Genomic DNA, 25,134 nt, shown 5'->3' on the forward strand with positions numbered 1-25,134 from the left:
GCTTATTTCCTCTGCTGCTGGTCTACCTCCCCTTCTCAGTATTCCTCCTTCGTTCCCATTTACCCCCTGATATATTTCACACACTTGTCTGTTGATTTCTGCCTGCTCCCACCTAGAGAGACATATGCATGGTGAGAGCAGAGATCTTGTCTAATTTGCTCACAGCTGAATGTCCAGGGTCAAGAGGAGTACATGGTACACAGCAGGTATACCATGTTTGGCACATACTATTTTTTGACAGAAAGCTGTTTTGACCAAAACTTCAAAATTTGCCCTTAACAGACTAATGAATAAAAAAGATGTGGTCCATATATACTATGGAGTATTAAGCCTCCATCAGAAAGGATGAATCCCCAACTTTTGTATCAACATGGACGGGTCTGGAGGAGATTTTGCTAAGTGAAATAAGTCAAGCAGAGAGAGTCAATTATCATATGGTTTCACTGATTTGTGGAGCATAAGAAATAACATGGAGGACTTTGGGAGAAGGAGAGGAGAAGTGATTTGGGGGAAATTGGAGGGGAGATGAGCCATGAGAGACTGTGGACTCTGACGTACTAACTGAGGGTTTTGGAGGGGAGGTGGGTGGGAGGTTGGGTGAGTCTGATGGTGAGTGTTATGGAGGATATGAATTGCATGGAGCACTGGGTGTGGTGCATAAACAATGAATCTTGGAACACTGAAAAAATAAAATAAAATAAAATAAAAAATAAAATTTTGAAATAAAGCTGATTTTCACAGTCTACCCTTTAGGACAAATGTCACGTGCCAAGCAAATTAGTACTTCAGCACAAAGATTTCTGATGCCAAAGAAGAGATCAGAGAGCCTTAGAATATTATATGGCTATAAATAGGACACTAGTTCAGCAAACATTATACACATTTTAAAATGTTTTTCTTATAACTTTATCTTTTTATTTCATGAAGTGAGAGTAATTTTTCCCACAAGTGAAAGCCAACACTATGAACAAAATGCTTCAGCATTCCTTACACCTGCATCTTGTTTATAGGGGCCAATGCTGAATATATTAGCTAATTATAGATATGCAGATGGCTTGTTTTCCTTAATGCAAAAAAGATATAAAATCATGTGAAATAGTGTGGCTCTCAGGCCCACGGTTGAATATCCAATTTCCATTAGGTGAACTTGGGCTCAGTGGTAGAGAAACAGATAAAAGTCAGAACAATGAGGAAGATTATTCATAATTCAAAATCTTCACATTCTGCTGTCACTCTTCAGGGTTTAGGACACTAAAATGAAAAAAAAATCTAAATTGCAAAACAAATTATCATCTATAGATTCATTTCTTATTGCAGAAAAATTAAATCTAGATCCTGGAGACTTGCAAAAAGGGGGGAAACATTAGCTTGGAAAACTCTTAAAGATAATATAGAAAAACAGTGTGGTATTTATTAATATGGATATCCATGCTTGCAGGGGTGGGGAAATGGCAAATTTGAATGAGGAAATTATGATTTACTTTGAAAATTTTGAAAGGAGATTTTCATGAGAGTTGGTGCTCTCCCAATATATGACCAGCACACTTGCTTTCGAGGCCAGCTGGGCATCAGGATGAAATGGACCCGTGAGACAAAGCCAACCAACTAGTCAACAGAAAAAGTCCTAATGTGGCAGGTTGCACACTGGATGGTTGACCCTGTCTGTATGAGTCATGAATGACTCACTATCACCAGCCCCTTCTCAAGAGATCATTGGAGAAAATACAGCCTGGTCATCTAGGAAGACATGCTCTGGTGTTGTGGTTCTGATTTCTGTTCTCTTCTATAAACAAGGCTGGAAGGAAACAGCCTTCCAATGGTGTTCCCTTCATTGTTTCTTGCTCTTTTCTGCTAGTCTTTTTACTGCTGGACTTGCTCCAATAAGGACTCCTAGGCTGGGATCTCTTCCGTAGAGAATGAAGCCCCACAAGAGATAAAGAAGGAGAATCTCAGGTCTGAGGGATCCTCTTCATGCCTCTGGTGGACATCTTCTGGGATAACCAAGCTTGAGAGTGTTCCTAAAGCAAATCCCTGACCCAGACTCTCTTATGTCCATGTTTTCTGATATTCTCCAAGGTCTAACAGGGATCTTGGGTTTCAAATAACTCTAAGAGATGCAAGCAATCACTGTTAGCAAACCACTGGTTGCCTTTCTAAAAGTAAATACCTGATGGTGGAAACTCAGTCGGTATGCTCAGTCTTAAGGCTGTTTTCTGTTGCCACTACTGGCTTTTGCCATGAATTCGGATCTCTTTGAGCATCTGTCAGTGTTTGGGTAAAGCAGCTTGTGGGCCTTAGGCATTCAGGGTTATACTCAACTCTTATCAAATGAAGATCTAAAGAAGACTTTGCTCTTTGGGATCATCTTCAAAAGTGACTTTCTTTTTATTTTTCCTTTTTTCCTTTCTTTTCAATTCGCTTTTTTTTTCTTCCCTAAATGGGACTTAATAATATCCCACAGATAAGCTATGACTTCTCCAGGACCCAAGGAGTTATACCAAAGATTATATTTCTTATTCATTTCAGGGGGGCACTCGGGGGAATATTTTTCATCATTTGGGAAAGATCCCCAATTCTTGAAATTTTCCTTGTCGGGTTATCCCTTATAATTCTGCAGAATTTATAAGCCAGTCTCATTTTGTCATGAATCCACACCAGCTCCAATCTTGTCAGACCATTCTTTTATAAGCCCAGTAATCACTAATAATCAAAGCTATAGGTTAGAGTATCTTTTATATTGGTAAGTTTGAGTCCCTTTATATGAGTTCTGGTCATAGGTAAGGGCAGTAACATATCCTTGTCTGAGAACTGTTCAAATAGATTACATGGTCTTTCAGGGAGAGGCAAATCAAGATTGACTTCCTCTCAGAACCTGGGATTGGAAAAAACTCTAATTTTTTGATTCCATATCAATGGATTGATTCCAGATCAATGACAGCCCTGAAATCTCTAGTGCCTATCGAGCTTCCTCATTAGCCTGAACTATACTGAATACTGTCAGTGCCAGTGGGAGAGCCATTCTGTTTAGACCCTGATAATCTATAAAGCCAACCTAGAAAAGCTAACTGCTTTGGTCAAATAAGTCTTTCATATAAGGAGGTGGGCCAGGGTACCAGTCTCCACTGCCCCCATTGTTAATGCAGAAATTGCCAGAACCTCTCCAAGAAATCTTTCTTGGTTTAGTTTTGAGATGTTGGCTCTTGGCTAGCTGAGGGGCTCTCATTACTTTACTCAATCCCAACTGGCTTAATGGCACATTTTTACCACAGCTGTTCCCCTCATGTGTTATGGGAGCATAAAGTCACTGTGTCTGTTCATGTGCTATGTCTAAGCCAGTGGTATGAAAAGTTACCTTTTGTTTTTAAAACAGCTACCTTCCCATTCTCTCTTCAAACAACCTCCAATTCTTTAGTTCAATGGCCAGGTAAAATTGTATTGACGAAGCTCAGAAACTATGGTTTCCCAGCCTCTTGCCAATCGAATGAGGCTCAGCCTATGGCCTCAACTCTTCTGCTGGGAATGTGACAAGAGTAACCTCCCCTCCCTGCAGTGGGGTCACCTGGTCACTAGATCCTCCTCACCCCTCCTCACACTATGATTCCTGCCACTCACATCTGCCCTTCCTGCTACGGCAAGAGTTGAATCCAAGTCTTTTTCCAAGATTACCGTGTCTCATCTCTCTCTTAGCCTCCATCAGGATCTTTTCCAGATCAATGAAGTTAAGCACAAATACATGACATTTTCTAGATGTTGTAAGAGAGGGAAGAACACCTATTCTGATTTTTTTTTTCTTCCAAGACATTTAAGTTTATCTTATCAGTGGACAAGGATTTATGTGGTAGGCTAAATAATTTCCCTCAGGCAAAGATGTGAAAATCCCTGAAACCTGTGAATATATTACATATAAAACCCCCACAGAGCAGAAGGGCCTTAGCCACTGCAATTAAATTAAGGAATTGGAGATGCAAGATTATTCTGGATTATCTGTGTGGGCCCAATGTAATCCCATCAGTCCTTATAGGAGGGAGGCAGGAGGGTCAGGGTCAGAGAAAGGACATGTGATGACGGAAGCAGAAGTTGGAATGACAATAAAAAGGTGGACAACCGGAGGGTTTTGAAGGGGCAGGGGGGTGGGAGGTTGGGGGAGGCAGGTGGTGGGTATTAAGGAGGGCACGTGTTACATGGAGCACTGGGTGTGGTGCAAAAACAATGAATACTGTTACGCTGAAAAGATTAAAAAAAAAAAAAAAGGTGGAGGAAGAAGCCACAGAGCCAAGGAGTATATAGGCAGCCTTTAGAAGCTGGAAGAGCAAGGAAACCAGTTCTCCATATAGGGCTCTACAGCACAGCCCCTACAGGGCTCTATAGCACAGCCCCGCTCACACCTTGACTCCAGCCCAGGGAAACAGATTTCAGATTTCTGACCTCTGAAGAGTAAGATCATAACGTTCTGTTGTCGTGAGCCACCAAGTCTGTAGTGATGTGTTACAGGGGCCAGAGGAAGCTAATATAACTAATATAACCCATATTCAATGGTTTTGCCATTTCTTTCTTTAATGACCGTACAAACAGCTCCCTAATCCAATCTATTCTAGGCTGCCTTGCCTCATTTTTGCCCATCTTTTCCACAGCTGTGATTCCTCATTTTCTCATGGCTGCTTAGGCCAGTTTAACCCACATGCCCCCTCCTTATGGTTAAGTCTGGCTAGAGGGCCTTCGCTTTCTCTAGGACATCTTCAACTAGTCACAAAATTAAGAAATATGCGGGTCTGCTTAGAGAGGTCTCCCTAAATCACTCTACGATCCACTGTCTGAGTCAAAAAGATATTCACTCCCATTTGATTTGGGGCATGGTCACAGATTGATCAAGCTGGCTTCCGTTCTCGATACGGCCATTCTTTAGGGGCAGTGATGGGGCTGGAGAAAATACAGATGATTCTACCTGTTGGGGTAAGTTGCACATACCACAGTTTTTACCCAGCCCACAGGGACAGGCTCTTGGATTGGATGCAAAAGCATACAGCAGCATAGCTGCCACCTGTGACTACTACTTCTTCCATCAAACTCTGATATTGCCACTATTCGCTGGAGACTAGTCTTTGATTCACCGTCTCAAAATCCCTGGCAATAATTTTTAACTGAGTCTTTGACTATATTCATTGGAAAAATTGCCCAGTTCTTTTGCCTTCAAACCTCTACAGTCCCACATCCATGGCCCTCTGGTCATGCCTAATAATGACAGGTGAGAGTAAAGGAAGGCAGATTACTGTTTAAAGAGAACATTCTACTCAGAGGCAAGTTCACCCATCACATCTCTGACTCACCTGTCTGCAATGTAGATAGTGACATGCTAAGTTGAGTTTTCATATTTTTTATGTGTCAGATTTTATTTCCTTGTTAAATAAATATTAGATATCCCTGCTTGTCTGGTAAGAGTCAAGCAAGCAACCCATTTTCTTTGGATTATTACTTCTATACAACATAATGTTGCAAACCACTCACAATCAGGGGATAAAGGACATACTCCCCTGAAAGTTCTTTTCCTTTATAGATACAAGGTTGTATGGTCTCACACTAAGAAGATGACATTACAGAATCCTCTCCTTTCCTTCCAGTTTCCATATTTGCCCAAAAGCACCTTATCAGAGTCTGGAGTCTGTGTATTAATTCCACTCGACACTTACCTGCATGGTTGATAGGAATAGTGATGTGTGCTCCCCCATAAGAAACTGGGAGGCTGGGGAGCTTAGCAAAAGTCACTACCTACTAGAGATGAGACAAGTTCTTCTGCTTTGGACAGCTAAGTTTCTTTGTAAATCAAAGTACATGGCAAGGGATTTGAGCCTAAATGATGTAAGTGCTGTTCCCAAGACCTTTTTGGGCATGCCAAACAAGCTTTGGGGCCTAGATTCCAGAAATGTGTTTGTAAGAGGAACTGAGAAATGGGTGAGCCAGGCAGCTGGATCCAGTAGCAAAGCCTTACTGGTTAGGAAGAGGGATCATTCTAGACAGAACATGGTTTTTAACTCTTGGATCTGTCTCCCTTGGAGTCTTACCTGGACCATACAAAATGTGGAGGTTATAAGTAAAATAAATGGTCTTTGCTTTATTTTGGGGTGTGTGTGTGTGTGTGTGTGTGTTTTGGTTCATATGAAAAAACACAAACATTAAATCAGGAGTGGTACAGAGATATTCTCACCATTTTGGATATTCTTAGGCTTTAAAGATCACATGCACCATATGAGTGATGGTTGATGCAAGGGTAAAATGGTACCCATTGGAAAGGGCAATGGTGCCTGGGAAAGGTGGTAGAGTTTGGTGAAATCCTGTGATAGAGTGTCAGGTGTGCTTGGCAGGCTGAGCCAAGAGGTAGCAACTGGAAAAGTCGTGGCTTGCTTATGGGCACCATCATTGCCTCCATGGGTATGAGGTCCCTTCACTATGCAGCACTCATCAGCAGCAAGAGAGGAAAGGAATATTATTGCCTCGCGTGCCAGAATTGATAGGTGTGTTTCTGAACAGAGATGCCTTCTAGGGGACCACCGGAAAGATCTAGTTGTATATGCGGTGGCGCCAGGGATGATTCTGGAATATCTTTATTGGCAGAAGGAAGAAATAGCCAGTGAGCAGGAATTCAGATTCACCCTTTACTAAAAGAACGTTGATGGAATTTTAGAGTCTCTGTTGATAGAGTTCTTCCTCCTGTGATCTGATTTCAGTATCTCCTTAGAATAGGATGGGGGTTATTCCAGCCTGCGAACAGGGGACCCAGTTCTTACCCCTCCTCCCTGGCTCCATCTTGCTTCTCCCTGGGAGTCCCTGGACGGCTCCACCTTGAAGGGAGAACTCGACGAGACAATCTGAGGGAAGCTCTCTGCTCATATGTACAAGCCACTATTTTACCATTTGCCAATGGGGCATTATTTGTGTCTTCAAGATGGAAATGAAAAATAGAAGGGTGACATTTATGAGGGAAACATTTTATTCCCAGTATGACTATTATCACCTGTGAAAGCAGTAAAAAAAATCTCTGTGAAACATCAAAATTGGGTGTGTTTGCATTATAAATAAAAGAATAGAAGGACAGCTGGGAATATAAGTCTCTTCTTCCCTAGTGGACCAGAAAAGAGAGAAACTGGCTCAAAAGCTGTAAGTGGTAGAACCAGAAAGGACAGTGGGGAAAGTGGAATTAAATGAAGGGAGTGGCAGGGCATCCATGAGGTCTGGGGTGGGGGTGGGGGGTCTGCGGGATTTGTGGGTGATGCACTGAGGTGCTTCCATGCCTCACGTGGTTGATTTTCTGGTCTCCAGTTTCTGGCCTTCATCCCCAGTCCCTCTTCATTCAGTCCACTTCATAGAGTCTCTCAAACCTTATCCACGCCTTCCAAAAATGGCACTGTCATGGTCTCCCTGCTCTCTCTTGTCTGCTTCTGTCCTCCTTGGGCCCCTGCCCCAGATGGCAGATTCCATCACCCATGGTTTGCAGCAAGGATGGTCTCCATTCTAACCCCAGAACCCACAGGGACTGTGTGGGGATCACTGGCTTCTAAGCAGTAAAGCACTAGAGAAGAGTTCCTACCGTTCCAACTGGAACACTTTTTGCTTCCGCCCATGAATACAAAGAGACTGGGTATTATGGTGTTATTCACCCACGGCTATAGTCCAAGGATGCTTTGGGTTAATGAGGCTTTTGTGAGCTGTCCCAGGGAGCCTGGTCTTCTTATATACCACTGTTTCTAAGGAAAATACATTGTCAATTGTAGGATTGTTTCTTTCAAGCAGTCTTTGGAAACTGAAGACAGCATGTATAGGTACAAAAGAAATGCAGAAATCTTTCCATACATAAAATTAAATATGAATAACAAAAGATTTAATACCTACTCATTAATTACAAAGGACTGTAAATACAGGAGAGCAATCTGAATTTTGAAGGGCTCTTAACAAAATAATTTTTTTTTTCCTTTGACTTATATTAGAGGTTTGGTTAAAAAGTGCACTGGAGTTACCAAAAAGGAACAGTCATCATATAATGATCACCTACAGCTTTTCTTGAAACATCTGTAATAATGAAGTGTCCCTAATAGGGAAGAGATATGGCAAAATATCTATGGGAGAGTTTGGGTGTAAAGACATATTTCTTCCAATAAGAATCTGATTTTGAGTGACTGAAATGTGGGTGATTAGAAATGTGCCTACACTTATGTCAACTGAGGCTCTAACTCAAGTCAGGGGGTTCTTGTCCTCCACAGAATCGGGCTCCAGTGGCATTAAACACTTCCAAGATGGTGCACGCAAGCACAAAGGGAGCATGTCATTAACACGCTTGTAAATGCCACCACTGCGGGGAGATCCGAAGCTTTGGATTTAGAAACAAATGGAAAAATAGCCTTGGTGAAGTTGAAAAAGTGGCTAGAGGCTCTCGGAGGGCAGGTGCAAGGTCATTTACTCAGACTGGATTAATGCCCCAGAGGTTATGAACATACAGGAAAGCCCAGAGCTGCCATGAAATCTGGAGAGGGAGAAGTGTGTGCATTATAATTCATGTCTGCACAGACATGATGTGCAGGGTTGTTCTTATGTTGTTCCTATCAGTGTTCTGACAAAATTTCTCTCTAGTCTGTGTGCCAGGAAAACCTGGAGACTGGAAGGGAAAAATCAAAAAAGGACTACAGATCAACGAGACCCCTCTTCCTCGGTTCAACAGTTGAGAGATTTCTCACTCGGAAGGCTAACTGGCAAATCACCAGCCCTGAGAAGCCAAGAGTCAGCAGGAGGACAGAGGTCTGAGACCTCTCCTAGGAGTGAAAGAAAGAAAGCTACCGTAACGGTGAAGGTAAGCTGAAGTTGAGCTGAGGTTGAGGTCATCCTGGACTACGCCCCTGAGGGAAGGATTGGCTCTTCAGCTATAGGTCTTCTCTAAAACACGACTCAGGAGATCCCATTCAGAAATGTGCAAGAAAAAAAAGGCATGGTGAGCACCCCTAGGTTAGATCCTGGTCCCCTACCTGTGATCCATACAGGAACGGACTGGCATTTAGATGGGTTATTTGTTTCCTTCATTAATTACTGGAAAGAAAATGAACCATTTTGGCTGGGGGATGGGGGTTGATGAGAAGATAAGCCACTAAAATAGCAGGAGAGCATGACCCAAAGATCAAATAAAGTGAAAACAACCCAACGTGAATTTTAGGAAACTTCAGACATTAGGAAAAACACCTGCTACATCACTGCTCCCAAGTCATGACCCACTTTTGGAGCCTGCTCTCTGACTCATCACTGTCTTGCAAAGACAACCTTCTGTACCTGGTGGTTTTAATCAGGACTCTCGCTGTAGGCTGGTTACACTTCAACACATTGGTCTGATTTCTCAACTTTCATTCACTTTTGTTTATGAAAATAGTCTCATTCCAGTTATAAAGAATGAAGCCTGTCCATCTTTACAACCTCCATCTTGGCCCCTCCCCCCTCCTCCACATCCCACTCTCCCTAAGAGCTGGACCCAGTTCCAGCTTCCTGGCTCACTTCCCACCTTCTTCCTGCCTCCTTGTTCTTTCTCTTTTGCTGTCAGAGGGTGGGGAGAAGGGAGAAAAGAGGTTTCTTCATACAAAATCAGGCTCCAAGACTGTCTTGACTGTGTGACCCACACTTACAGAATTGGGGCAGCGGGTGGTTCTTGCTCCCTTTGCACATTCTGATGCTGTCTCTTCTCTCCTGTCACAGTTGGTTTTCCTCGAAGGGCCTTAAACTTGAGGAAATAGGGTTCTTGCTCATTAGATATGACGGAACCTCTGTGCTCTATCTCCCCTGTGTCTGGTGTCACTGGGTCATTCGCCAGCTCGGAAGCTGAGTGGGTAGACAGGCTGGGAATTAGAGGTGAGTCTTCCTTTTTGCTGCCACCTACAAACTATGGGCTGTTCCTGTCCTATGTCCAGTCTTTTCCCAACATCCTTTCCTTCTGTCTCCCAGGTCTCTTGTGAAACTTCTCAATGGAAGCGGCCATTAAACCAGTGAGGTCCTTATGGCTGGCGTCTCCCGTCAAGAATTGGGCTCTCTTTCAACTGGATTCTGGTAATGATCAACTTATTTCCCTGCAGGGAGCTATACCTACTGAGGTGTCTACTGAGTGACCTCTGGGGCTAGGAGAAGGCACTTATCTAGTGTGTCACACAGAGCTGTCATGCTGATGTCTGATGGCCCTGACAATCAGGAGGAGAGACCTTTGTCAGAGAAAGCCTCAGTCTCCTCAACACTTGGAGAAAGTCACCAAGGCCAGGACAAACTTCTGGACAGTTGACAGATGCCACGACAGGCACAGGTTTAGGAGGAGGGTGAAAAGCTAAAAGGGGCAAGAGATGGAGCTGGCAGGGCAGAGAGAGAGGAGCATGAAATGTAGAAGAAAGAAAGGTACATGGCAGGGAGTGACAGAGGGCTACCAAGCTCCAGACATCTTTGCCGTGTCATCAAGTCCCATTTTCCTTGAAATAAAGAAGGCCGCTGCTTTCCCACCTTTTGATGTCTCTGGATGCCTTTGTCTCTGCTTCTCCCCACATATTCCAAAAACACTGTACTTCTCACTTGGCTCCCACAGCATGGGGACCTAGGCACCTGGTTGATGTATACCTCCGCGCGATCCTATCTGCCCTCCTTAGCTGTAAGTCTGTCCCGGCCCATTAGCACTACTGCCCACTTACGATCCTCCACTGAGGTTGACTCATGGCCCTTCCCACCGGAAGCACTGGCCCAATAACTCATGATTCTACCACTTCTATCACTTTTCATGTGTGAAAAGCCAAACCTACGTGAAAATGAGAAACATATATATTGGGTTGTCTTCATTCCTTCAGGCATGGATCATATACCACCTCTCCTGTGTTCATAAGAGCTGAAATCCCTGAAAAACCTTAACTTCCCCATGGCCACCTGCTCCCTGGGACCCAGAGCCAATCTTCCCCCTGCCACTGGTATGCACAGCTGGTACCAGTCCGCATTCTTCCTCCTTCTGCTACGATGATAATGAAACATAACAAGATCCCAAAGCACTTTGGAAACGGGCCTTAGAGCCGCCACCTCCTTCCTTCTCTTTATGCAGGCCTATCACCTGTCACCCAGAAGTTTCCAGCTGGTTGTAGAGACAGGACACTACTGCTTTCCCAGTCTTTCTTCTTTATGCCACTGTCATTCCAAACGCTTCCATGTTCTCTCAGAAGCTACCCAGATTTCCTTCAAACCTAATAAGCCACGTGGTTTTTATCACAATTTCTTAATCACTTTAAGATCACTACAAGAGGCTACCTGAGGTCCACCTTCCTCCTTTTCTGACAGCTCCTTCAAAGCACCCAGGCAGTCCTACCCACCTCATTTGTCCACTCACCTTCTCCTGATCATTCATATCACCAGCTACCATCTTTGATGACCATTTAGTGCATTCTTTCTTGAAATGTGCTACTTTCTCAACCACTTGGCCAAAAAACAGGTCCAGATTTCTCCTTGTTGGTGACAAGGCCTTTGGCTTGCAAGGTTTCCAAAATCCAACCCTGGATGCTGACTTCTCTGATCTTATCTTCTACCCCTCTTTCTAGGTTCCATCCACACTCCTCTTTGTTATGGGTTGGATTATGCTGCCTAAATGGAGAGGTTAATCCTAACTCCCTATACCTGTGAATGGGACTTATCTGGAAATAGAGACACAGATTTGTATACAGAGGGGATCCTGTCATGTCAGAGGCAGAACCTGGAGGGATGCAGCTAGAAGTCAAGGAACACCAAGGACTGAGGGCCCTCACCAGAAGCTGGAAGAGGCAAGGGAGTATTCATTCTATCCAGACCTCAGAGGGAGCTTGGCCCTGCCCATACCTTGATCTTTGGCTTCTGGCCTCCAGAATTATGGGAGAATAAATCTGTGTTGTTTTAAGTTACCCTGTTTGTGGTTCTTTGTTACAGCAGCCGCAAGAAACTAATGCACTCTTGCTGCACAAGCAAGCACACTCCTGCCTTGGGCGTGTCTGCTTTGTGCATAGTTACTCATACTCGGAGAACTAAGTCCATGGTTGTTTCTCCCTTTCTCTCTCTCAGCCTTCAGGCACTGCTCTGACTCTGTTTCCCGGAGATGACCTTCCCAACCACCTCATGGAAGATAGCAGTGGTCCCTACCTCCCCAACCCCATCACCCTCTGTCCTCATCCTTGTGCTGTGCTTTCTCCGTGACGTCATCTGACACAGCACGGGTTTCTGTCTCTGTGTGCTCCTCTCCCCACTGCTCACCTAAGTCTAGCACATTCACTGCTGTAATGTCAGGAAGAGAGCCCGGAACGGGACAGCTGATTTGTGAATATCTGTCAAATGCACATACTCATAAATTCCATCTTCATCTAATAGCAGCGTATTAAGGATTTGGACCTGTTTCTGTGTTCTGCTCTGTTGGCATACAGAAACACTTTTTGGATTCTAATTTCCTTAAGGCCTGTGGCTGAATCTACTTGTTTAGACAGTGGCTCAGCGGAGGCCCACACACAGCATGTGCCTCCAGTGTCTTTAGTTGACAACAGCAGATTTCAAAACGTGAATGATAAAAATACACGTAAAGCAGCATACATAAACTGTTCTGTCTGTAACACTAGGAGACCGGTTTTACATTTACCGGTTCGGAAGAGATTGCCTTAATTTAAATTTTCAACATAGACTAACAATAACCTGCCTTCCTTAAGCACTTACTCTGGTTGGCAGACTGTGTGCTTTTTCCCTGGAGTGTTGTGGGTTCTCCATGTCATTTGATGGTGTGGGAGTCTGAGGCTCAGACAGGTAAAGAAACTAGCCCAAGATCCCAGAGCTACGGAGCAGAAGAACCAGGTTCAAGGGCAGGCAGCCTGGCTCCAGAGCCCACGCCGTATACTCAGCGGTTTACTGTCTACTCACATCTAGCAACTAATAGAGGCTCTGTCTTCAACAATGCAGAACAATTTATGATGAAGAAAAGAGAAGAAATGGCTCAAAGGTAACCAGCTGAAAAGATGGATACACCTTCTCTTCAACTAGATGAGGTAGAAAGAACCAAGATAAAATAGAAATTACGAAGCTCTTTAAGTGTAGTAGACAAGAACAAGTCAAATTTTTCTTAACATATGGAATGTTCTAAATCACTCTGAATAAAATAAAAATTATGGGGAAGGGGGATCATATGCATATATACAGAAACAAATTCTGGGGTACCTTGGGGGCACAGTTGGTTGGGCGTCCGACTCTTGGTTTTGGTTTTGGTTTAGGTTTAGGTCGTGACCTCTGGGTCCTCAGATTGAGCACTGCGCTCAGCGTGGAGTCTGCTTGGAACTCTCTCCCCATCCCCCCTTTGCTCCTACCCCCCATCCCTCACTCTCTCTAGAAGAAGGAGAAGGAGAGGAGGAAGAGGAAGGAGAAGAGAGGAGAGGAGAGGAGAAGAGAAGAGAAAGAAAGGAAAAAGGAAAGAAAAACTAATCTCTGTTATCATCACTCAAGAAAGATAGTGCTAATTTGGAAAAACAGATTAATGTAAATGGTATAAAGATGTTGCAACTACATGGACATGTGCACACACACACACACACTCCCCGAGGGACTGATATTCTTAAATCCAAGCCCTCTTCTGTTAATTCTAAGTGGATATGGCTTAGCCTACATTTTTCTGGGATCTTCTAATTTATTTATTTATTTATTTATTTATTTATTTATTTATTTAAGATTTTATTTATTCATCTGACAGAGAGAGATCACAAGTAGGCAGGGAGGCAGGCAGAGAGAGGGAGAAAGCAGGCTCCTTGCTGAGCAGAGAGCCGGATGTAGGGCTCGATCCCAGGACCCTGGGATCATGACCAAGCCGAAGGCAGAGGCTTTAACCCACTGAGCCACCAAGGTGCCCTAGGGATCTTCTAATTTAAAATTCAATGCAATCACTTTAGGAAGGAGGGCGCTTTCTCTGACTCCCCAGGCTTGGTTTTGAGCCTTTTGTTAACATGCTGGGGTGGGGGGTATTCCGTTGTGCTTAACACAGGGTGTCATATTACCTGGTTTATACTGTCTGTCCCGTAGGTTTTAGATTCCTTCAAAATAGGATCTGGGTGTGCCTGGGTGGCCCCGGTGGGGTTAAGCTTCTGCCTTCAGCTCAGGGAGCCTGCTTCTCCTTCTCCCTCTGCACCATTCCCCACATGCTCTCTCTCTAATAAATAAATAAAATCTTTTAAAAAATAGCATCTATATATTATCAGTATTCGGTTCCCCTACTAACTCAAAACAGGATTTGGTAAATTCCTTTATTTTCCCACTGGAAATGAACACGCCCCTTCTTTAAAAACAACAAATTAAAAAAAGCTTCATTGGTGTCAGGATGCTAAGGAGACTCCCCAGAGTTAAGCCCGGAGTTAAGAGAGTAAAATCAGTAGTGGTTTCTTCAAGCAATCGTGCTGATCACTGCAATGCGAAAAGTTTACTGCGTGAGATTTTCGAACACTTTGGCTGCAAATTTGGTAGTCAAAGCCAATTTAATAAACTTCTATAAGAAGAGGTGATCTGGTCAAAACCTTAAAAATCTTCATCAGCAGGGGTCAGCGGTCCCCTCCATCACAGACAAGTGGGACACAGTCAGTTAATAACAAAGTCCTACAAAACAGTTCCAGTTCTGTTGAACCGGCATGCTGTTTAAAGAAATGGTCCTCTGCTTAAAAGAACATACATTTAAAAATTGCTTGAAATTTTAAAATTTTTATTAAATTAATTTTAAAATTCCATTAAATGTCACGTCTTAGTTTATTTTTTAATTTTTAAAAAACATTTTACTTATTTATTTGAGAGAGAGAGTGTGCCATAGACAGCACAAGCAGGAGGAGGGGCAGAGGGAGAGGGAGAAGCAGGCTCCCTGCTGAGCTCGATCCCAGGACGCTGAGATCATGACCTGATCCAAAGGCAGATGCTTCACTGACAGAACTATCCAGGCACCCCTGTTAGTTTATTATAAAGTAAATTAAAATAGCTAAGATTTTGAATTTTAAGGAGAATCTTCTTCTCACTTGAAACTGCAAAAATACTTTTTATCTTTTTTTTTTAAGATTTTATTTATTTATTTATTTGACACACAGAGATCACAAGTAGGCAGAGAGGCAGGCAGAGAGAGAGAGAGAATGGAGGAAGCAGGCTCCCTGCTGAGCAGAGAGCCCGATGTGTGGCTCGATCCCACGACCTGGGATCATGACCCGAGCCGAAGGCAGAGGCTTTAACCCACCCAGCCACCCAGGCGTCCCTAAAAATACTTTTTAAAAAAAAAATTTCTAGGAGACAAATGAACTTGAATGCTGCCATACAGCATGTGTCTCATGATCTTTTTCTGTGTGTGATTGTTCATGTGTGAGGATGGGGTGCCCACCTGTGTGCCATCCTAACTCGCACAAGGGCAGAACATAAACAAACTCAAAGCATTACAATCCATGAGAGGTACCTGGGATTACCCCCAAATCAATGGGTATTCTTAATATTCCTAGCTGAGGAATTCCCAGAAAGAATGAAGAAAGGATTTATGAAAAATGCTAAGAGATTATCATCATGTAGGCACTTCCTAAATGATGCTGGTGGGACATATATGTGAGCAAGTTTTATTTTGTTTTGTTTTGTTTTTGAGTGTTTAGGGGTTTTGTTTGTTTTGTTTTTCTCCAAATTTTTTGTGTCTCACAAGTCTGTAGGTGATGTAAAGCTCAATGGATTGTGACTTCCCAGCAATGTAGGAGTCAGTGTAGTAGCAGACATAGTTCAAATATTACCGACACCCATTGGGGCCACTGAGGTCTCTGCTCTGAAGCAGGAGGACACCCAAATATCAGATGCTCATGGGGTCCATAATAATGAGCTGTACAAACTCAGTGTGTTTGCGGGAACAGTCCAGACCCTATCCTTACCCCTTCTCCTTCGCTAGGCGTCGTTAGTGGTTCCTCAACTGCTTTTGTTCTGATCTCATCTCAGTCTGGCTCGGAGCTCTTTGAGGAATATCTGTTTGTCTCATTTGTAACTGAATGTTCTGGCCTGGGTCCGTGCACCCCGTGTGCGCAGACCCCCTAGTCACTGGTGGTTGCCAACTGGCCCAACCCAGATCTCTCCCCTCGACCCCATCTGCTCCTGGGGGGCTGTGGCCAATCTGCGTTCACCAGACCCAGGGGAAAAGTTAGGGACGGGGCTTTCACCTGCTAATTTACGGAAGTGAATTCTCAACTCTGTACCAATGAGATCAGGCATCACTTGGAGCAGAGCTGAATTCCTTAGCTTCATTACATGAAAACCCTAAAAGCCCTGCAATGAGGAATGTAGAAAGGCATGATTTATGACCCTCCACATAGAGGAGATTTAATTCTGCCTTTTGTCCAATGGTCTATCCATTGTGTGAGCAAAGTCAATACCAATAATGAAATGTAGGCTGAAGAGCTAAATCAGTTCAATAAAATGCGATTGGAAGGCTAGGAGCCAGAGCACACCAGCAAGGTGAGTGCTGCAGGATTAGTATCTGAACAACAGGTAATTACAAAAATCAATACCTATGTATGAAAACATGACAGGCAGCCATCCTTCACGAAGGGAGAACCGTCGCGAATGGTTTGGGGCCCGAATTGGAATGACACCTTAAGACACAACTGTGCCAAGTCCCTATCAGGGGTAATGTGTGTGTAAGTGTGCGTGTGTGAGTTTGTGTGTGTCTATACACACCTGAGCTACCCATGTGACTGAAGGAGTGAGAAAGGGAATCTCCAGATGGCTCACCTGGTGTTTTATTTAGGTGTGTGCTAGATGCCGGCGGGGGGTGGGGGGGTAGGGCGGCTCACTGGGTGAAGCGTCTGCCTTTGGCTCAGGTCGTGATCCTGGGGTCCTGGGATCCAGGCCGCGTTGGGCTCCCTGCTCAGCGGGGAATCTCCTTCTCCCTCTTCCCCTGCCCCTCAACCCACTCTGCTTTCTCTCTCTCCCAAATAAATAAATAAATAAATAATCTTTACTTAGGCGTGTGCACCGTCCCTGTCCCTTTGGCTTATCTTTGCCAACTTCACTCTCCTTTTACCCACGTGGTCTCAGGTGATCTCAGTCCCACACCATTCCTCCCGACTTCCTCATCCTAGCCTCCCAGGGGACAGGACAAGATTACCATGAGGCCCTGGCTGTGTCTGGAGCCCTCAGGGAGCAGGACTGTGCAGTGAAGGGCTGACCTCCGTGAGATGAGCCACCGCTGTAACGTGCCAGCTGCTGCAGGACCCTCCCAGCAGCCTTGAGGACACCCGCAGCGAAGGAAATCAGAAAAATAAACACTTGTGCCCACACAGACATACAATACAATAACTGGTATTTTAAATAAAGTAAAAGAAAGGAACTTAAGATGAACATAAAAAAAGACACAAAGTAACTGGAATGTTCTCTGTTCCTGGCCAAAAAAGAATACGAATGGGGGAATGAATATGGGAGCACTAAGTGGTCTGCATACATTAAGTTGTGTAGTTCGCACAAAGACTTCGCAACAGAGGTTTCAGTATCGCTATTTTGAGGATTGAGAGGACAATCAGCTTGTTCAAGGAGGCACAGCTGGTGAGCGGGGAAGCAAGTCTGCAAGATGTGTCTGTGTGACAGGGACTCTGTGCCAGTCACTCCCCCACCCCCCTCCACTGCACCTTGTCTTGTCGGCCCCAGGGACTGACGCCCAAGTCCACAGCCAGCCACTGGGTGTCCGTGCCAATGAGAGGCTTCAAGGCCAGTCTGAGGATCATGGAGACACCAGTGGGACCAGTGACTTCCCAACGTCTATACTGTCTAACCGACTATATGACTCTTGATAATAAAGATTCAGACTCTGTGTTGAGATGTTTGGCTTCTGACAACTTTCAAGCCTCTCACTTTCCCTCTGCCCACATCTGAGCGAGGTGAGAAGAAAGCTCGAGTCTTCCTCCTTTGGCCTCAGTAGGAAGTTCAAACCACACCAGTCCCGAGCCACATGGGAGAACCCTCACCCTGGCTCCACCCCCAATCATCATAAAAACCCAAGCCAACTTCTTCTCTGGCTCTCAAGTCAATTTTAGTCCTGCTTGGGAGCCTCCCCGCCCCCCAGACCACTCCAACAAGCCTCATTATGTGAGTAATCCATACTCACATTCTCAATCCTTTTCATACATTATGGGTGTATGCATGGTGGCCACAGTCTTGACTTCAGAACCATGTTCTCACTTTGGTGGGGGTCTCACAATACTCCTGGATCCAACCTGATGTTAACCATGGAATCAAACGCTTCCGAGGCCTTTCAAGAAGCCCTTGAGGTTGTGATGGTATGTAATGTTGCAAAAATGATGGTATGTAATCCCCTAATCAAAAATCTGTCTGGCACTTTGAGTGGCTATTCTGTTTTCTATTAAAGGCATAGAAGGACTGAGAAAATTTCCATCTGGACAGAAGCTGTGTAACCTTAATTTATTTTTACATCATTTTATATAATTGTGATAGCAGTTTCTGACCTTTTAAATGCATCTTAGATAAATAATATTTTTCTTTATCTCCACATTGGCACTGTTGACCTTTGGGACTGGAGGATTCTTTGTCGTGGGTGCTGCCCCGTGCATGTGAACTTTAGGGTGTTCCGGTGGCCCTAACCCGGCCCACCGCAGCCCTCACCAATCATGACAACCGCCAATGTTTCCAGATGTTGTCAGCTGGGCAAAAATCACACCTGAATGAGAACCACTGCCCTATATTCAATCCACAAAGACAGGCGACTTTTCTGGTAAGTCCTTTGAGTCCCAGTGGAAGACAGACAGAAACGATGAAAAGCTGTTAGGCTATTTCTATCCCAGTGCAAGCAAGCAACATCTATAATAAATTGCAATTTTATCTCCAAAGTTCTTCTTTCCACTCTTAAACTAATTTCAACTCATCCTCAAAATTGCTTCCATGCTATGGAGATGACTCTTTATAGCTTAGCAAATCTTTTCAAAAAATTGATTATTCAGCAGCTTATACGCAAACACTTGTCCCTTGTCTAAAAAAATCAGAGTTAGCTATGCTGACCCCTTTGCTTTTCCAGAAGCATCATGCGGCAAAATTATACAAAATATTCCAAGTACCAAAGCACGTGAACAATTGTTTACATAATGGACACAGACAATATGCTCGTTCATGGACCATATATATCCATATTACACTCACTAGTACTTTTGTAAATGGCTCAAAATTCTTGATTATGGCACAAAGCTTGTTTATTGCCTAAAGTTCTCCTCCTCTAAGTGAGTTTTCCAGGAAGGACAGATGATACCGTAGGTTGATTGTAGTAATTTTGTAAAGTAAGATTGCTTTGTATTTCTTGAAGATTTCAAGGCAGAGATAACTCCAGAGATGGAATCGGGAGGAGGGAGGCAAATCCCACAGAAAGTCTAGTGTTAATGTTCGCAGTGACCTTGGGTCACCTACTCCTCAGTATTCAAATATTAAAAAAGAAGATTATATGTATACACATGCCAATTAATTAGAGAGAAATTGCCATTTCAGTTTTAAATATGGATCTAAACTTTGGAAACAGACCTTGAGTTTTCCTTCTTCTTTCCCATTTCAACACTACCCTGTAAGACCTCGGGGATGATGAGTCTGCCACCAGGCATGTCTGAATCCAATGAGTGCTTACCTCAGCTTTAATTTTATTGTCTCCAAAGCAGAGGTGTTGTAAGTAGGCTGCAGCATTAGACTGGACCGAAGGAAACTGGTGTTGGAGCATCTGAATCACTTCCGGCAGTTCCGGGTCTCTCCATCCAAATTCTCTGAACAAGAGGAAGGCAGGAGAACATGAGAGAGGAATCTTCCCATGATGTTAACACACCATTAACCTATTTATGAAATGCACTTAAGAGTTTATGAGAAACTATTTCACAAATGGTGGTTCTGGTCTTCTTACACACATACCCACTGAAAGCACTGGAAATGTCTTCTGTAAGTAGATGGCTTGGACGTGTATATGTGTATACACATATGTATCATATGTAGAATATATATACATATATACATATGAACTCTTAAATGTATCAACTAAAGTTACATGTTTACAAAGATTACCAAAAAAGTGACTTAAAGTGTCACATGATTTTATTAATATATACATTTTTTATTGGGGCCTAAATGGAGAATTTACAAGGTCATGTTAATTTCCTAATATATGATTTCAATGGTCTGATTCAGGTGCAGCATTTAGCTAAATTACCAGACCAGAGATATATAACTGGATGGGTCCAAACCAAAATGTTGTGATAGCACTTGACACCATCTTTATTATTTTTATGATTAGTATTGTTCCTACTGTTTTCATAATCTCTTCTAGAAAAATAAACAGATTCCATAATCAATTCTCTCAGGATAAAAGGAGAGCAACAGGAAGATGTCATAAAAGGAAATTCAAGAGTTAGGTCTATCCATACAATGTTAATCATCAGTGTTTTGCATTACACAGTCTTCTCCTGTATTCCCCTTTTCACATCTGAGCTACTCCAAGAAGCTGGTTGTTTATTTAATGTAACAAATATTCTCTGAGACATTTAAGTCCATCCTAAAACACAAGATTGATGGTACCATTATGTAAAGGAATATTGTTTTATGAAATAAATCAGCTCGGCCCTCTAGGACACGGAGGTAACCAGGCCAACTGTAGGGATTCCATTCCCGCAGCAAGGAACTAATTTTTAACAGAGAAATAAAAAAGCAACCTCTGAGACCACAGATAAAAACTTGACCCACATGCCACAGAAGGGTACTATTTATCCAACGGAGAGGGCGGGAGAGAAATGAGATGGCTTTACAATAGCCACTCTACTCCTGGAAAAACAACTTAAAAGCGTACATCCTGTTGATACCAGGTCAGTGCTGTCATCTGAGAAGAGAAGTCATGAAAAATGGGGCAGAGAAGGAACAGACAAAGGTTAAAAGTGTCCTCATAGATTTTAACCTGTTCTCTTTATCTTCCCTTTATCACAACTAGCAGAGGTTGTCCAGCAAACCTGAATCGTGTTAGCACTGCCTTTACGGGCTCTGAAGACAATAGGCAACAGGACTCCTTTGGATTTGGCTCAGTTTTTATTGGAAAAAAAACAGCATTCAACTGAATGTGCATTAAGTATTTAATAAATTCATGTAACATTTTAGACAGCCACACATATTCTCCAAAAGGACATAAAGGACAGTAGTATCTCCACTACAAAATATCCATAAGTGATTGCTGATAGTAGTAGGCAAACTACTAAAACTTTTTAGCTATGTGATCAAAGTAAAAAAACAATTATGGATTGAAACACAGGAAGCCTCTTCTTCTTTTTAATTTAATTTCCTTCTCTTGTATGATCTAAACCACCTCGGCAACATCAAGAGAGCACAGTCCCTCTGCTTAGAAGAGCAGCCAACTGAAATTCTATTCTTTGTTCAAATAAAATAAAAATCTACAGAATACCTACAAATTCAGATTAGCAGTGTAATATAGACCCTTGATGGCTAAGATGAATTCAGGTGTGCCTGTGCTATTAGAAAGTGATTAGCAAAGAATTCATTTCAGCCTGTTTTATTGACCAGATAATAATCCTTCTATTAGGTTTATTTTTTTTTAAAGATTTTATTTATTTATTTGAGAGAGAAGAGAGAGAGAGTGAGAGAGAGCATGACAGGAGAGAAGGTCAGAGGGAGAAGCAGGCCCCCCCCAACCCCGCCACGGAGCTGGGAGCCCCATGCAGGGCTCGATCCCGGGATACCGGGACCTTGACCTGAGCTGAAAGCAGTCGCTTAACCAACTGAGTCACCCAGGCACCCTGCTCGACAAGGCTTATATGGCATATATCAATAGTGTCTTTTGAACAAGAGCTCTAGTCTTTGGGCAGCACGGATGCATGCACATGGGTTCATCTGTGGAAAGGCATGAATATACACGTGTGCACATACACACACACACACACAGCCCAAACTCATAACAGATTAACTTTCTAAAGAATCGTGTGTCCAGGAGGGTCTAATCTCTCCATTCTTGGTCAAAAGCAAGGCTGTTGTCAGCCTCTGCTGGTAACTTCCAGAACCCCAGACATCCCCTCTACCCCACCACTCTTCCCAAATCTATTCCTCACCTTCCACTGCACTGACCAAGCCAGTCACCTTCCACCCACCCTTCTTCCTCTCTAAGGTATCTAAATAGGCAAAAACCCAAACCTTACTGTGCCACTTCCCTTCTTCAAACCCCTCATTGGTTCTTAGTGTCGTTGGCATAAAGACAAGGCTCTTCCCATGGCTCGCCGGGCTTTGCTGGATCTGCCATCTCCCACCTCACCAGCCTTGTGTTCCATGGCCTCCCTGGGCTCCCTGCACAGGCCACACTGGCTGACAGCTGGGTGGTGCTCTCTCCCACCTCTGCTCCTGCCATCTGGAATGGTCTTGGCTCTGGGGGCCTCTCACTCAAATGCAGAGCCTTGGGTTCTTTGTGATTTCCTCAGCAAAGCCCTCTGTGAGTCCCTTCCACACAGTCCTGGTGGGAGTGCCCTGGCTGTGTTGTGGACTGTGACCAAGCACTACCCCCTCTCCACCCTGTGGTAAGTTCCAGGAGGCCAGGGCCACAACTTTATGGTCATGTTTGTTAACTAGCACATAAGGCAGCCCTGGAACAAAACAAAGATGACATAAATGGGCTCTGAAGGAATGAAAGCACAAAGGAATGAGTGAAGAAGGCATCTTGGCAGGGAGAGTGTTACCTCTCTGTTCTACTGAGGTCATTTCCCTGGCCAATTGGTCATTCTGGAATGTTCTCCCTTCCTCTGACACGCCTCTACACACATACACACACACACACACACACACACACCGTTGTTCTCCATGTTGCCCATCTGAGCAATCTTTATTATGTATCAGTCTCATATCTCTGTGTCTTAAACACTCCATCAGCTTCCCATTACACCTAGGAAAAAAGCTGACTCCTCCATGGGGCTTGGGAGGCCCACACAGGGGACTCTTCCCTCTTCTGAGTTGCCAGCCCAACCTCCCCAAAGAGTTTCCTTCCTATTGAGAATGGCACTCCCGTCCCCCTCTCAAGATCCTGGTTCTTTTGGGAGGCTTCTGCCTCGGGTCTTTGCCTGGTGTTCTCTTGCCTCTATTAGGTCACAGGTCATATGTCTTGGAGGGCAACTCCTGGAAACTTCCAGCCAAACAGGCCTGTCCCCTGGAGTCATCTTACCTACTGCCCTATTTTATCCACAATACTCAGGACTGTCTGAAATTCTCTTCCATTACTTTTGTGACTAATTCCCACTCCCATACTCTCTCTGTTGTAAGCTCCATGGGGAAAATGATTTTTCCACAGTGTGAAGGAATTCCTGGAGCCACCATGTCCTGATTGTGTGAAAGTGGGGTTCTGGGGGGGTACTCTGGGACCAAGTGAAAGGGGGCAAGAGAGGTCAGAAGGCCAGGTAAAGACTGAAGACAACAGTAAGTTAGTGTTTAAAATGACTTGATGTCTCCCAGCCTAAACCAGCTTTCCAGGAATTGGGCTGGAGTGGGTGATACGTCCAGGACATTTGCTTCTGGTTTCTTCTAACTGGCATTCCCCGGCCTCAGCCATGGCAGTGGGTACGGTCGAAGAGGATACTAATGTTTTCAAATGTTCTCTTAAGTTTCACAAGAGAGATGCTAAAGGAGCACCCCTCCCCACAAAGTTTAGGGAATGATTCATATTGAAGTCTCTTTTTCTGGAATGGTTTTTTTCACTTCAATGAGATTGTTTGGATTTTTTGTTGCCCATGGAGAGAGACTCCAGGGAAAGAACCAGAGGCCCAGAGGAAATAAAACATTCATCTCATTTGGGCCAGAGTTTGGTATATGATATGATTTCTTCACATAAGGTCTTAATCCTCAAGGATTCATAAGACAAGCTCTGGAAAAGACAAATACCAACGAAGGAGCAGTACGGGTGGACACATGGGCTCGTGGAGGGGCTGGCGGATTTGGGAAAGATGTGTGCTCAGCCTGGCTGGGGCATGGCTATGAACAGGCTGTGGGAAGGAGGGCTGACTGGGAGAGGGGATGGGTGGACAAAGGGGAAAGCAAGTCCAGGATGAGATCATAAAGGGCCTTTCATTTAAATACAAACATTCTGGTTCTGGTCTGTAGTCAGGATTGTGAAGAAGAAAGCTAAGAAATACTAGGTTTGTTTTGGCTTATGGAACAGCCAGAAAAATCACCTTAAGTAATAATGTGAGCGCACTAAACGTCAGTTGCCATGGTTCCCTGTTTGCACCTTTAACTCTTTCATCCTTAAGTAGTCTTATGTGGTTTATTTTCATTTTACGGAGGACGAAATTTGACTCACAGATGGTACAAACTTAAGTGGTGGAGACAAAATAACAATAGCAGTCTGCTTTCAAATAGATAAATTTAACTCCCCAACTATGTTGCCTGCTGGGATAGTGCTGTGAAATAATGTCTGACCAGGGGATTTTTAAAAGACAATGTCTCAAAAAGAAATATGTTTTAAAAAGTGTCCACAGGAGTATTTGGCAATGCTTGGTGACAATTTTGGTTGTCACAACTGAACTGGAAGATACTCTTGGCATCCAGAGGGGAGAAGCCAGGAATCCTGTTCAATGGCCCACCATGGACAGGATGACCCTCCCCAACAAAGACTTATCTGTCCCCAAACTGTCATGAGAGCCAGGCTTGAGAAACTCTGGTCTAAACACAGACTGGATCTGACCCCTCGTGCTGAGTAAGCATGTTGTAAGTCTTTCATTCCTTGATTATTTTAGTAGAATGGACCCAGAATTTGGTGTCAAAATTAACTGAGAAAGTGTTTAGAACTGGAACATCTGACTTTCTCCCTTCTAGCCCATAAATACAGGAGAGCCCCCCAGTGTTTGCTGGTCTTGATTTCCATGGATCGAATACAGCAAATAACACCACCTATTTCATGGGATATGGTCTTAAATGACACATGAACTAATAAATGTGAAAGTGGTTGGTAAGGTATTGACAGCTGGAAATATACTAGAGATAGTTACCCTAAGACTGCTCTAAAGGAAATTCATCTGTATTTTGGAAATTTATACAATACCATTTAATTTTTAAAAAATAACCATTTACTGATGGTGTTTATTGATA

The 25,134-nt window shown here is 43.7% G+C and overlaps 1 protein-coding gene across 4 annotated transcripts in view; it reads right to left on the reverse strand.

Moving 5' to 3' along the window:
* The window catches only part of CTNND2 (catenin delta 2), a 915,285-nt gene that overhangs the window by 236,748 nt on the left and 653,403 nt on the right, over window positions 1-25,134 (reverse strand). For all 4 annotated transcript variants that reach the window (XM_047730983.1, XM_047730982.1, XM_047730984.1 and 1 more), the window contains one exon: window positions 19,652-19,784. In XM_047730983.1, coding sequence (XP_047586939.1) covers window positions 19,652-19,784 — 133 coding nt within the window. The remainder of the gene's footprint in view (window positions 1-19,651; window positions 19,785-25,134) is intronic.

This window comes from Lutra lutra, chromosome 5, assembly GCF_902655055.1.
Source record: "Lutra lutra chromosome 5, mLutLut1.2, whole genome shotgun sequence".
Lineage (NCBI taxonomy): Eukaryota > Metazoa > Chordata > Mammalia > Carnivora > Mustelidae > Lutra > Lutra lutra.